Source organism: Onychostoma macrolepis, chromosome 21 (genome assembly GCF_012432095.1).
Source record: "Onychostoma macrolepis isolate SWU-2019 chromosome 21, ASM1243209v1, whole genome shotgun sequence".
NCBI classification, from domain to species: domain Eukaryota; kingdom Metazoa; phylum Chordata; class Actinopteri; order Cypriniformes; family Cyprinidae; genus Onychostoma; species Onychostoma macrolepis.
The window spans coordinates 3,689,061-3,702,738 of record NC_081175.1 but is presented as its reverse complement, the minus strand read 5'-3'; the positions used below and the strand labels follow the sequence as shown (position 1 = coordinate 3,702,738).

The following is a 13,678-nucleotide window of genomic DNA, read 5'->3' as shown; positions in this document are numbered from 1 at the left end:
AGGACCTCCACATCCAGCATCTTTACCTCTAAGATCATCTGAGACCAGCCACCCGGACAGCTGCTGCAACAATTGGTTTGCATAACCAAAGAATTTCTGCACAAACTGTCAGAAACCGTCTCAGGGAAGGTCATCTGCGTGCTCGTCGTCCTCATCGGGTCTCAACCTGACTGCAGTTCGTCGTCGTAACCGACTTGAGTGGGCAGATGCTCACATTCGATGGCGTCTGGCACTTTGGAGAGGTGTTCTCTTCACGGATGAATCCCGGTTTTCACTGTACAGGGCAGATGGCAGACAGCGTGTATGGCGTCGTGTGGGTGAGCTGTTTTCTGATGTCAACGTTGTAGATCGAGTGGCCCATGGTGGCGGTGGGGTTATTGTATGGGCAGGCGTATGTTATGGACAACGAACACAGGTGCATTTTATTGATGGCATTTTGAATGCATTTTTGAATGCAGTTCCTGCCAATATCCAGCAACTTCGCACAGCGAGGAAGAGGAGTGGACCAACATTCCACAGGCCACAATCAACAACCTGATCAACTCTATGCGAAGGAGATGTGTTGCACTGCGTGAGGCAAATGGTGGTCACACCAGATACTGACTGGTTTTCGGACCCCCCCAATACAGTAAAACTGCACATTTTAGAGTGGCCTTCTATTGTGGCCAGCCTAAGGCACACCTGTGCAAAAATCATGCTGTCTAATCAGCATCTTGATATGCCACACCTCAGAAGTGCTCACTAACACAGATTTAGACAGATTTGTGAACAATATTTGAGAAATGTAGCAAATTTCTAAGTGAGATGAACATAATTAATCATAACGGGTTGTTATCAATTATATATCTATCTTCAGGAATTAGCTGTAGCATTAATAGTACAATAAAATTATTAGTTTGTCTGCAGTACGGACCGTCTATTGACTCTAAGGAAAATTATTTCTATGGCCACGACAAATAATTTCCTTACTGAAACATTGCTCCCCGAGCATGTAACAAGACCGGACATTAAAGTGACCTTGTTCTGAGAGAAGCAGACACAGACAACCAAGTGTGAATACATATGGATGTTTATTAAACTACACTACAGGGGAACATGCAACATCGAACTAGACACAGACATACACACATTAAACATAGATGCCAACGCAAGGAAGGCATGGAGAGAGAGAGAGAGAGAGAGAGAGAGAGAGGGAGCGAGGGAGCGCTCGCGCGCAAGAGAGAGTGTAATGGCAGGATTTACACATCAGCTAACTACAACCTGTTAAGAACCATCAGACAATCACATCACCTTAATTAAAAGGGGTCGAAGCCTAGAAGCGCATCTAGATAGTTAACAAGCGGTTACTTGCATGGGTTTTGTGGGTGCTGAGTAAAGCATCCTGGTGCATGTATAATGCGTAGATTCCTGGTGGATTCCTTTAGGAGTGAAAGGTTCGTCAAGCTTCAGCCATGGGTTGATTAGTCCGAAGTGAATCAACAAAGTTACTGATCTTAAAACTGCCAGAAGATCGGACTCCCCCCGGAAGGGGAGTTGTGAGGTTTCCGAGGTGATAAGTGCATCTCCAGGGCACCGAAAGTAAAGAGAAGACTTGCCTTTTCGGTGTGGGAGAAGTTTTATCTGGTTTCCCTGTAACACCCATTTTGGTTAGTTTGACCAATAACAAGGCACATAGTTTCAGCGGGAAAGTGTTTCTTTGTCCCACTTGACACCTCATTTGCATGTTTTACGACTGATCTGGAGACTGGTGTAATTTTCCCCACAGTACAGTAAAAATAGTGTGATGCATTTCACGATCACATAGTGTACATCATTGTGTGAGGAATAAAGAGCAGATCATTTTGATATCAAGAAAGAGACATCTAAAAGGTATTAAACCAGAGATAAATTCATACACCTGAATACGAGTGTTTAGAGTTTACTAATACGAATAACGAGTGGTAACTAGGCTAATATAATAAGGAAACATACAAACAACACATGCATATACCAGATACATTTGTAACGGATTAATTATGGTCTAAATAAAGAAAATGCCTCTATGTGTGTGTTATGTATCTTGTAATCGTGGGGGTAGTCCACAACCCTGGTACCGAGGGTCATTTAGTTCTCTTGGAATGTGTTTGAAGTCCGATGGAGAGACAAGATAGTCGATCTGTTTAGCATCTTTTTGACAGTGGGGGGGGGACAACCCTTGGCAATTAGCACCCATATAACGGTAGAATGTGGGGCCAGGCTGTGAATTATATGCAAATGTCAAAAGGCTAAAAGGGTCTCTTTAAGACATAAAGTCCTAACGACCATCAAGGATCATAAGCAGATGTTACAGAGATATAGGCCTTTTGTGTACATAGAAAAAGTCTTAGATCTTTGAGTTCAGCTCATGAAAAATGGGGGCAAAAACAAAAGTGTAAATTAAAAGGAATAAAAATAAAAATAAAAGGAAATGATTTTAGCCCTCTCATTTCAACACTTTGTTTGAAGGGGCCAGTCACCTTTAAGACTTCAATGTAAACTGCTATGATTGGTTTGCATATTTGCATATTAAATACATATTACATGTGGAACTCTTCTGAAAACATGTACTACACCTTCACAGTTGCTGAGATTAACCAGCTGTGAAAAGTATCGATTATAGAATTTTATTTAGATCTACTCTCAGCAGCAGTGAGCATGATCACAGCCATGTCTGTTGAGCGCACAAATGCAATGATCACATTGCAACTTGACTTCTGCACTGTCAGGAATGCTTTTATCATAACTAACAGAATTCAAACACAATGCAAATGAGTAATTAATTGTGTAGTGTAGACAGTTTCATTGATTATAGTGGGAGTGTTGCCAACAGTGCTGAACCCATCACCGATAAGCTTCTGCTGAACTGAGGAGATTGACAGCTCCAGTGATTATGAAGGGGGTGTTCTTTGCTTGCATTTATTCCCAATTGAAATCATTTTCATGCCTCTAGGAGGAACAATGTGAAGTTGACTGTTTACTCACTGGATTGATTTACTAATGCATAAACAGCAATAAACAATTTTGCAACAAAGAATGTCTGACTGCACGAGTTTTTACATCAAAAATCACTTATACAAATGCTTAGAGTTACTGGCCAAAATAAGCTATAAGTGGACCATGCTTCATTCCAGTAGTCTAAATGCTAGTCTTTAAGTTAAACCTTACTGTTTTTTATTTATTTATTTTTATTTTTTTAATGCATATAATTAAATGTATTAACAAATTCATAAATAACTAAATTAAATAAAAATAATTTTTAATTGCTGAATTAACTTTTTCTTTTCTTTTTTTCTTTGATTTATTTATTTATTTTTTGTAAATAGAGACTGTTTATTAAACTTATTTATTTATTTCACTGCTTATTAAAATAAAATAAAAAAATCAATCAGTCACCTCCGAGAAGAAACTGAATTTTAAGGTTTGGGGATTGTTTCAGTTGAGTCAATGAGAATCAGGAATTTGGGTCTATGGAAGAAAGAACTGGGATGCATTTGAATTGTGGTCAGGCTTTAGTTTTTTTATCGTTAGATGAAGTCAAGCTGTTATTTTCTTTGTAGGACCTGTCCTGGACCCATTCATAATGGCTGCATCTCTTTCCTTCAATCGCAGCACATGTTCAAAGAAGGAAAGATCAAAGATGTTGACCAGATCAATCTCTCTTCTTCTCTATCCATCCTTCTATTTATGACTTCAGACACTTATTGCTTAGTGACCTTCTTTCTATCTATTTTTTTTTTTTTTTCTTGTTGCCTATTTGCTTCTTTTCAAAGCATCCTTACTCTCTTTATGAGACCTGAATCTCTTTTTTTCTTCTCCACAGAGCTGTAACAGGTCACAGAGAACCTATTCCCGATGACAGCAAAGACAACATCACCATCTTTACCCGGATCTTGGACCGCTTGCTGGATGGTTACGACAACAGATTGCGTCCTGGACTAGGAGGTATGATAAATGCGTATACACATTTCCTTCCTCAATGTCTCCAGTGTCCACATGCTGGCCTTACCGTTGGCTTGCAGATGGAGTGTGTTTTTCCTCTGTCTTTCATATTTACACTTCTTAGCACAAGTCTCACAGCTCTGAGATCCATGACAGATTGTGTTTTGGAACAGTGAAATTACTCATCTTCTCTTGGCACTCTAATGTTTATCAATAGCAAAATCTGTCACAGAACAGCGCTCTCCCGAGATCACTTACAAATCCTAAGCTTAAGGAGCCTCATGTGTTGAAGATGGCTGATGAAAATAAAGAAAAGTCTTGACTGCTGCTGTGATGGTGCACTCGCAGATTGCTCACTTAATCATCATGAAGAAACTGATTGGATCCCCTGGTCATTCTGGATTCAGAGCACATCAAATGCTGAGCATCGATGCACTATAGTCTACGTCCCAATGACATTTATAGAAATGTCCCACAGATGTCCATTAGACCATCTCCCTCTGCGTAAATTTTTTCTCCTCCACAGAGTGAATCCCTTGTGACCTCTAAAAGTACAGATCCTAAATTGTGAGCCCAGCTGTGGGCAGTCAAAAATCAAGATGTTTGCTTTTGATAAATGGGCTAAGTCACATTGGCGCACTGAGAGCTGCGGGCTGATACTGTAGAGCTGGACGGCTTCCATCGCCTCTACTGCCTGAGTCCTGCTGTCTCCACAATCCTGGCTCCCATCCAGTCACCCCTCTCAAGCTCCATCAAATCTTTTCATTTCCACCCTGCTTTACATAGTTGCTGATGTGTATTACAGTACTCATCACATCAAAGTTGCTAACTGGAACATGATGACTTAATTCAGATGGTTAAAGGCCTAGAATATGCCACACACAGGACATTTTTTTAAAGTACCCATATTATGGTCATTTAAAAGTTCACAATTTTATTTTTGGGGTCTGCTTATATATTTTTTTTAAGTTCAGAAAACATTATTATTCTCCTAATATACATTGCATATTACATGTGTAATATGGTGACGTAGACACAGAAACATTGGCAGGACTACAAACAAAGCATTTCAGGCAAGTTTTCTGATGGAAAGATTAAAGGGGCCATGGACTGATAAATCGAAATTCCCTTGATCTTTTGATATATAAGAGGTCATTGTGCTATAAAAACATTCTGTAAGATTCAGAACTCAAAACTTTCTCATTAGTACAAAAATCTGCCAAAACGACCCCGCCTCCACAGAAGATCAACGCCTGCTTCTACATCACTACCTGTTTAGCCCCGCCCACCAATTTGCTCGTGTAATAGGTAAATAACAAGTCAGGCAAATGAAGGTCTATGCAGAAACCAAACAGGCCACGTCAGTAAGAACTTGGTCCTTTGTTCACTTTATTTTACCGCGGATTCGTTTACAAAAATGGCACAATTCGACGCATGATTTTCAGAAAGATTGAAAGTAAAAGATGCTGTGCTGAATATTTTGGATCCGACAGTTATGTCACAACACAAAAGTGTGAGTAACTGTTTTTATTATCTGGTCACTATTGCTTTGTCTGTTATTACAGATCGTTTGATATGTACTGAGTATTTATGCTTTTTGTACCTAAATCACAGTAGCGTCCATCTGTGAAGGATGTAGGCTGTCAAACACACACAACTGATAGCCAATCACAGCAGTGGGCGTTTACTTCCGAGTCTACAATCCTCCACGCCTATTCAAACAGAGTGTTCTGATGAGGGGGGTCAAAAAAGGACAGAAAATAGCCTCTATTACTTCTAAATTATGATGTTTATTGATGCAAAAATCTTGATAACAATCAGAGAACAGTACAAAATAAAAAAATAAATAAAAAACAAAGGTAGTTCATGACCCCTTTAATGGCATTTACAGTATAGTCTCAAGACTTTGCTGGGCCCTAAGCTGGGAGGCTTAAGCCCCCTATCTTTCTTCTAACCCACTCTAAAAATCTGCAAATCTGTTGTCAGCACTCTTAAAATCAGTGATTTTGTGATCTTTTTTATGCTTGCTGAAACCAGGAGCTGCAGTGAGCCAAGTGGAATTATTTGACTCTAAATCCCCATTAACAACTTTAAAGTTCATTACATAAAGTATTATCCTTCCCTCTAGTCAGTGGTGAACCCAGTCATAGACGACATGAGGGTGGCAATGTGTGTCCTGCCCCTCGCACATCTGTGGCAGATGAGCGCTCAATTTCTCAATCAGACAATCTCTGTTCCAGTGAATTCTCTAAATAAAACAACCAAATACACCACCATGAAGGACAATATACATTTACTAAGAAATAGATGTTTTTTGAATTTGCTCAGTAAGGTTAAAATCTAGTTGGTGCGATTGTAGCAGACATTCTGATATTAAAATGAATAAAATGGCAACAATAAAAAGACCTAGCTAGGTTGTTAAAAGTCATAGGTTACTTACACTAAAACTCCATAGATATTGCCATCAGTTCATACTGCTGTTAACACTTTCTCTGACAAGTGGATGCGATAAGACCTGTTTTCCAGTTTGGTCAGGTGACATTAGACATATACCTCATTGTTGTCTTTAGAGATTTATAGCTTTAAAATGAATTTAATATTTGTTTTACATAGTAGTTATTTCTGTTCTTACACATACTCTTTCTTTGTTTTTTGTCCAATCAGAAAGTGTGACTGAGGTGAGGACAAACATCTATGTGACAAGCTTCGGGCCAGTATCAGACACCGATATGGTATGTGTGTTCTTACTATCGCTTAAAGTTTTTATACAGACTAGGTTCACGTGAGGATTTTTTTTTTTTTAATTCTTTCTACGTGTATTTATTAAAATTTTCATATTCACTTATGTCAATATTTGCCTGTTCCTCAGATTTATTGCTTTTTTATATAATGTATTATGCTTGAACCAGGTATGGTTACACGTAATTGGTGGCAGATTACCGCATGAGAAAACTGAGATGTTTTCATTGCTGTTAAATTTAGAAAGATTTGTTTGTCAAATGTGCCATAGAGGAAGACATAGTACCTTCCTTTATTTCCCTTTGTCCCAGTGAATGTGTGAAGCTGTGTTCCTTTATGGGCTCATTTAAGAGAGAAGATAATTGGTTGCAAGACTGCATGGAGAAATGCATGCGTCTTAATCATACACACAATTGGCTCTAGTACACAAGATGAATCACCACAGCCATGCGGCAGTACTTTGTAGTTTGTCTGAAACATAATTTTCTAATAGTGAGAAGAAAACATCACTATCTGTCAAATTATACAGAGCATGAAACAATACTCAAATTACACAGCAATAATCATCAAGGTTAATTTTAACATAATCAACCTATAAAGTTTATGCAAAAATACTGCATTTTCAAATATGTCTTATGAATGGCTCCACTTAAAAAAGTAGAACTACTATTATGAAAGTCCAATTAGTAGGAAATTACACAATATCTGTTACACAGAGGACTGTGGGAAGTTTATCACAGAATCTAAGTTGTATATAAAAGTTTCTATAGTCCACAACTACAGCTCTTTTTCAAGATGTTTGTGAGTACAAAAATATAAATGTCACATTGCCCTACAGTAGGCCTACATACAGTACGTTCTGTAAGTGTTACCAACCCAAAATGTGGCTGTGAAGTACCCAGAAGACTCTACAGATCGCAAGCTTGCTATAATTGGTTGCTGTTGCGATAAGGAAAGACTCATTATCTCTGATCTATGCCTTGAAGTGAGAATATCACATTCTGGATGAGAGCCCTAGTATGTTCTCATGACTTATCTTCAGCCTACTCTGCAATGGTGTCAAGACCGAATTAGAAGACAGAGGCACAGCCAAAGCAGTCAGTTTCAAGTTGGACAGTAAATTTGGTCGTTAAACCCAGACAGCAGGTTCTGAATTGTTTGGCCCCTGCATCGTCATGCTATGACAGGAGATGTGGCGTAACAAGCATCACTGAAGAAATACTTTCGGAAGGTGATGCACTGTGACCGTCTCGCCTGCTACCCCGAGGATAAAGAAGTCCAGGACTTCTGCGCTCCAGCTAATGGGATCAAAAGTCTAGCATTGACACACACCAGCTCCTGTCACCTGATGGAATTTGGGTTCCTTACCACTGTCACCTTTGGCTTGTGTAGTTGGTGTTTAAAGCTACCCAGGCTCACATGTACCTATGTTTCTGCACAAGAGGCAGTTATACTCCAACAACTTTTATGTCTTTTCACACAAATTATGATTTATAGGACCAGAGCTTTGATTAAGAAAGCCTAATTTTTGCACAATTTCCAATATTATGTTATGACTTCAAAACAATTGCTGAGAGATTTGAAAACTGATATTTTTGAATGTTATCATCACATATGTATGGGTTTTCTAACGCTCAGTAGCTCTTGCACTTGTGAGGTGAAGCGTTCCGAAGTCAATCCGGTTAAACTATGGTTAGATAAAACAACTCAAACCTGCGTATAAGTTAAAATAGCAAGGTTGCATCAGTGAATGCATTTTTATATCACTTCTGCATTCATTAACAGTATTGGGTAGGTTTAGGGTTGGGTTTGGTGTAGGGTATGTTATTTTCCAATACGATAGAGCATTAACCTTTTAGCGACTCTCCCTGGACATTTGAATTCTAAACCACTGCAATACATACTTGAAGCAACATAGTAAAAACATGCCACAGTCACATACTGAATGCACGTTTTAGCTCCACTCCCTGGTATTTTCAATGAGCCTGGGTTCATTTAAAAACATCAATCATTTTTATTGATTTGACGTCATTGACACTATCGAGTGAGAATAAAACTTAAACTGCATTGAGCTGAATAATGGCACTATTGTCTTCTGTAGAGCTTCTTTATAGCTGAAACTAAAGTTGTTTCATAATTGATTAACTTTGAAATACCGACACTGCTATTGAACTGAATTGAGCTGAAAAATGATATTATTGGCTTGTTAGAATTGCTTTACAGTAGAATTTGAATTTGTCTCATGAAGTTTGCATTACTGCTTTGAAATAAAGATGGCTTGACTTGACACCACCATCTTCTACTGCAGAACTGTTACCAACACTGGCCACCACATCGACTCCCTTGACAGAGTAAGTGCCCTTAATGGACTTCCCCAAAAACCCAGTTCCACACAACCTCTATCTCCCCATAATCTTGGGCATCCTCATAGGCATCTGCAGAGGTGTCATCTTTTTGGAAGTAAAGACAGCTAGTGTGCCGTCTTCAGCAAGGTCAGAATAGCATAGTAGCTACATATTGACGGGGACAACCCAACAGTCTGTGAGCTCAGACATTTTAAAATTTGGAAAAGTGTTTGTTAATGTTACATCATAAATAGTTGTGTTGTATTGAGGGTACAGTTTATGTGACGATTGGTAACATAGACCATATTTGTTGGAAATGTGAAATTCCTTAATGCATATAGAGAACGAGTAAACATTCATCTCAGACTGTTGTTATGCCATCACAAGAGTTATTTTCATTGTGCTGAAAATAACCGTCCATAATAAGTGATCTGCTGTCTCTATGTGACGTCTCATCAACCCCCCATGATTCCAAGTCATTGGGTTTGCGTATGGGAACATCAGTGCTGAGTCTAACAACATCACAAGTCTAAAATGAAATATTCACAGAAACTGATAGAATATACAGGCTTTGCGACAAGATTCTGTGGGGAGAATGATCAGTCAGGTAGCAGAAGATAGCAGTGGTAAAAGATGCCTCAAGTAAAAACAAACGAAACAATGTATAAAGTCAAAGCTTTTGGCTGCTCTAGGCTATGACTGCAGTCATGGTCACTGGTCTTTGTGGTGGCCTGGCAATGTCACATTATACCTTGAGGAAGACTGGTCTCAAGGAGAGACAGTGCATTGGAAGCTGTAAGAGTTATGTTACTAATGACTGGCCTTGTGCAATATCGACCATTCATTAACCATTTAATCCATATTGCACTCAAAACTGGCAAGAACTGTCCGAAAAGGCAAGCTCTGGTCTGATCGGACTGATTCTGTTCATTCTCTGGGAGTTAGAGTGTACAAGCTTTCATCAGTCATCCATGAAAAAAGTTTAAAAAGTTAGAAAAGTATCAGTTCCAAACAACCAGGTCATTACTTTGACTAGAAGAGTGCCCTCTCAAAGAGTATGCCAGATCATTATCCTCTTGGTAGAGTGTTCTAGCAGCTATTTTGTTCTTACCCCTGCATTAGATTGTCTAAGTTGTAGATACTAGTATATCCATGTGCTGTATTAAAGGACACATGTCCAGTTTGTAGTGTTAGTCTTGTGATCTTTCATCACAGGCCTCAGGAGTAAGCTGAGAGGAATGAGTCCATGCTGTCTGCACCTGAGGCCAAAGTGCAGGTGGTTCCTAAAGTCTACTCTTCAGCTTGCAAACTTTTTATATTCCCACACTAACTCAGCCTAAAACGTGGGCCTGTATTTTTGGTCTTTCCACATTGTACAATGTCAGGTATAGTTCTTTTAGTTGTAACTTTCTCATTACTTGAAGATCTCCAGGGAAACACTTCCCTGTGATATTTAAAAAATGCACTGCATCAGCATCATGAGCATCTTCTAATGCACAATATGTAGTTCTTTTGACATTGCCATTATTACCAAAATCGCATTTGGGATTTTTTACTTTTCCGAGCCTGCATTTTTGGAAACAGCCTTTTTAGAGTTCATCTTTTGTCCTTCCTGAAGGGATTGTCAGTGACTTACTTCATTGTGAGCCTTAAATAAATTATTTTTAATTCGTTGCAAGATTAAACTGGATAGACGCCATATATCAGATCAAAAGTGCTGTAGAATAATCTATGTAGCTATGCATGAGATACTAGTACAGGTATGGGCTAGAACAAGATAGCATCAAACTATTTGCTTACAACCTTCTAGCAAAGTCATGATTATATTCACACTCTATTCTGGTTGTTTTTGTCATTTTCCTTATTTTAATTTTAAGTAGTTCAAGTCGTGGTCCCCAGTTTGCATACTGAGAGCTGTTTCAACAGCTTGTGCAAATGTCAGATTTGCTTCAGATAACATTATCTGTTGTCAGGCTTTGTAGCAAATCTCTCTTATGATCCTGTTCATGCTTATCCAGATTTGTCGCAGACTCATTGTTCACATCACTTTGTAGGGATTTGGCACAAGAGTGGGTCGCAGAATTTGCACTCTTGTTTTGACTTCTCCTGCTTGGATCCATGCTTCTTATATTACCTCAAGACATTATTACATATAACCGAGATTACATTTCATCTCTTGGCAGCACCCAGTTTGTTTTTGTTTGTACGGGTGGTCTTAGACTTTAAACACATCTATCTTGTGGATGAATTATGCTTGTTTATTAAATGCTGCTGTGTTTGTTTGTTTGTTTGTTTGTTTGTTTCAGAGCTGTTTTGTTTTGTTTCATTTATTTTTTTCTTCATCTAATAATAATCATCATCATCATCATCATGCTCGTCATCATAATTGTGTTTTAATATTTTATAACTTGCTCATACTTTCAGCAAAAAGAAAAAGTCTAGAACACTAAATCTATAACCATTTACATACTAGTGTTTTAAGGCTATATTATCAGATTTCATAAAAAAAAAAAAAAAAAAAAAAAAACTGTGAATGGATGGATAACGTTTACTCATTGAAATCAGATTATTTACTATTAATAGAGTAGTGTGTTTGGTAACACTAATATGACAGCAATGTTATGATTTCATCAGTAAGACTATGTAGTCCAGTCTTAGGATAAAAAAAAAATTAAATAATAATAATAATATTTCTCTAAGTAAATATTGTTTCAACAAAGGGGAAAAAAGCAAGCAATATAGTTGCACAGTACAGTACCAGCAATAAAATAAATTAAAAACAATAAAACATAGATTAAGTAAACTGTGTTTTAAGTTTTCCAGTTATTTAAAAGCAATAATTAGATTATTATAAGAGGCTCCATTTAAACTGCAAGGTTTAATGCCTAGATTGCCTAGATATTTTGACACATATCCTACTTTTTCTTTTTTCTGGCAGTTTGCATTCACTCAAGAAAAAACTAACTGTATTTAATATATTATTATCTTGGAAAGCAGGACATTTTTTACCAAGAAACATATTTGCCAGAAGACTGCAGAAGATCGATATTTTTTCCATTTATTGCTATTATTATTTTCTCAGTATTGATTTGGTAATGCAGTGCCAGTGGTTTGACATCCCTGGTCGATGATAGGAATCTTCATCTGATGTACCTCATTTTACTCATATTTGTCAAAAGTGCTATTGATCTCATTGTCTGAAACTAATAAGGACAAAAATAATGTTGAGGGCATCTTGAAGTTGTGTTCTTGGAATCAAAGAGCTTGATGCATTTGATGCATTCATTATATTCTGAAAAGGCTCAGTGTTAGTTGTCAGTTTTTTACCTACTCTGCTCCCATTCCCATTTCACAAGCATTACTGTGATGTAATGACCGCATAAAAGGACTCTTTTTTTTCTTTTTCCCTAATCATCCTCATCAAAAGGGACAAAAATAGCACAGTGTCAAAATTATTCTAAATATACTATGCCATTGAACAGATGCATGGTCTTAAAAGTTCCTGGAGGAAAAACAGCATCTATGCTTCCTACAGGCCTAACATTAGTCCCATTATATCACCGCAGCCTTGACCGACTGCCTGAGCTGTCAGTCATGACATTACACTATTATGGAAGAAATGAGGGAAAGACATTAAGTGAAACAAGGTCAAGAAATAGCTTATGAGACCGGTAAAGAGCGGAGCACTTATGTGACGGCCTCGTCTGCAGATTACGACAGACATTTCTTTCACTTAGTAAGAGAAGCGTTTTCCTCTTTACGACCGTACAGTCATTATCTCTAGGTTATTTCTGCAGTCTTAAGTATAGCAGATGTCGTCGTCTTTTTCGCTTTAACCATTTTTCCTTTCACCTCCATCCTAGATCTTCTTCTCCATCATCCTTCATCCAGCCTTCAATTTTATTTTTTTTTCAAATGTCTCCTACCGAGTCTTTTAGCTTCTATTTTTGTTTCTGCCTAATGCTTCTTTTTCCACCTGTCTTGTGAAAGATTGCACTGCTCTGTCACATTTGTTTGCTCGTCCGCACTGTCATTGCCCATTCCTCCCTTTCTCTATCTTGGGCTTCATCTGACAAGTCGTCTGTTTTGAAATTTAGGCCAGGCTAATCTGCCCCAGGTGATGTGTCGAGCCTTGTGCAAACTGAGGATGACATGGTTAGTCGGGGGCTTGTCCTGTAGCATGAAAAGTCCTCGTCTCGTTTTAAGTGGAACTCAGGAAACCGCTGGTATCTGCCACACATTACCTAACTCAGCTCTTACATTTTTTTCATATACTGCATATTTGGACACATTTAAAGGGATAGTCCACCCAAAAATGAAAAATCCTTCCAAACCCATAAGACCTTTATTCATCTTTGAAACACAAATTAAGATATTTTTGATGAAATCCAAGAGCTCTCTGACCCTCCATAGACAGCAAGGATACAGCACGATCAAGGCACAGAAACATAGTAAGGACAGCCTTAAAATAGTCCATGTGACATCAGTGATTCAACCGTAATTTTATGAAGCCACAAGAATACTGGAGGGTTAGAGAGCTCTCGGATTTCATCAGAAATAGCTTAATTTGTATTCCGAAGATGAACGGAGGTCTTATGAGTTTGGAACGACATGAGGGTGAGTAATTAATGATTAAG

The 13,678-nt window shown here is 38.2% G+C and overlaps 1 protein-coding gene across 1 annotated transcript in view; it reads left to right on the top strand.

Moving 5' to 3' along the window:
• Window positions 1-13,678, top strand: part of gabra3 (gamma-aminobutyric acid type A receptor subunit alpha3) — a 212,813-nt gene that overhangs the window by 64,725 nt on the left and 134,410 nt on the right. The window contains exons 3-4 of the mRNA XM_058759002.1: window positions 3,839-3,960; window positions 6,622-6,689. Of these exons, the coding sequence (XP_058614985.1) occupies window positions 3,839-3,960; window positions 6,622-6,689 (190 nt within the window). The remainder of the gene's footprint in view (window positions 1-3,838; window positions 3,961-6,621; window positions 6,690-13,678) is intronic.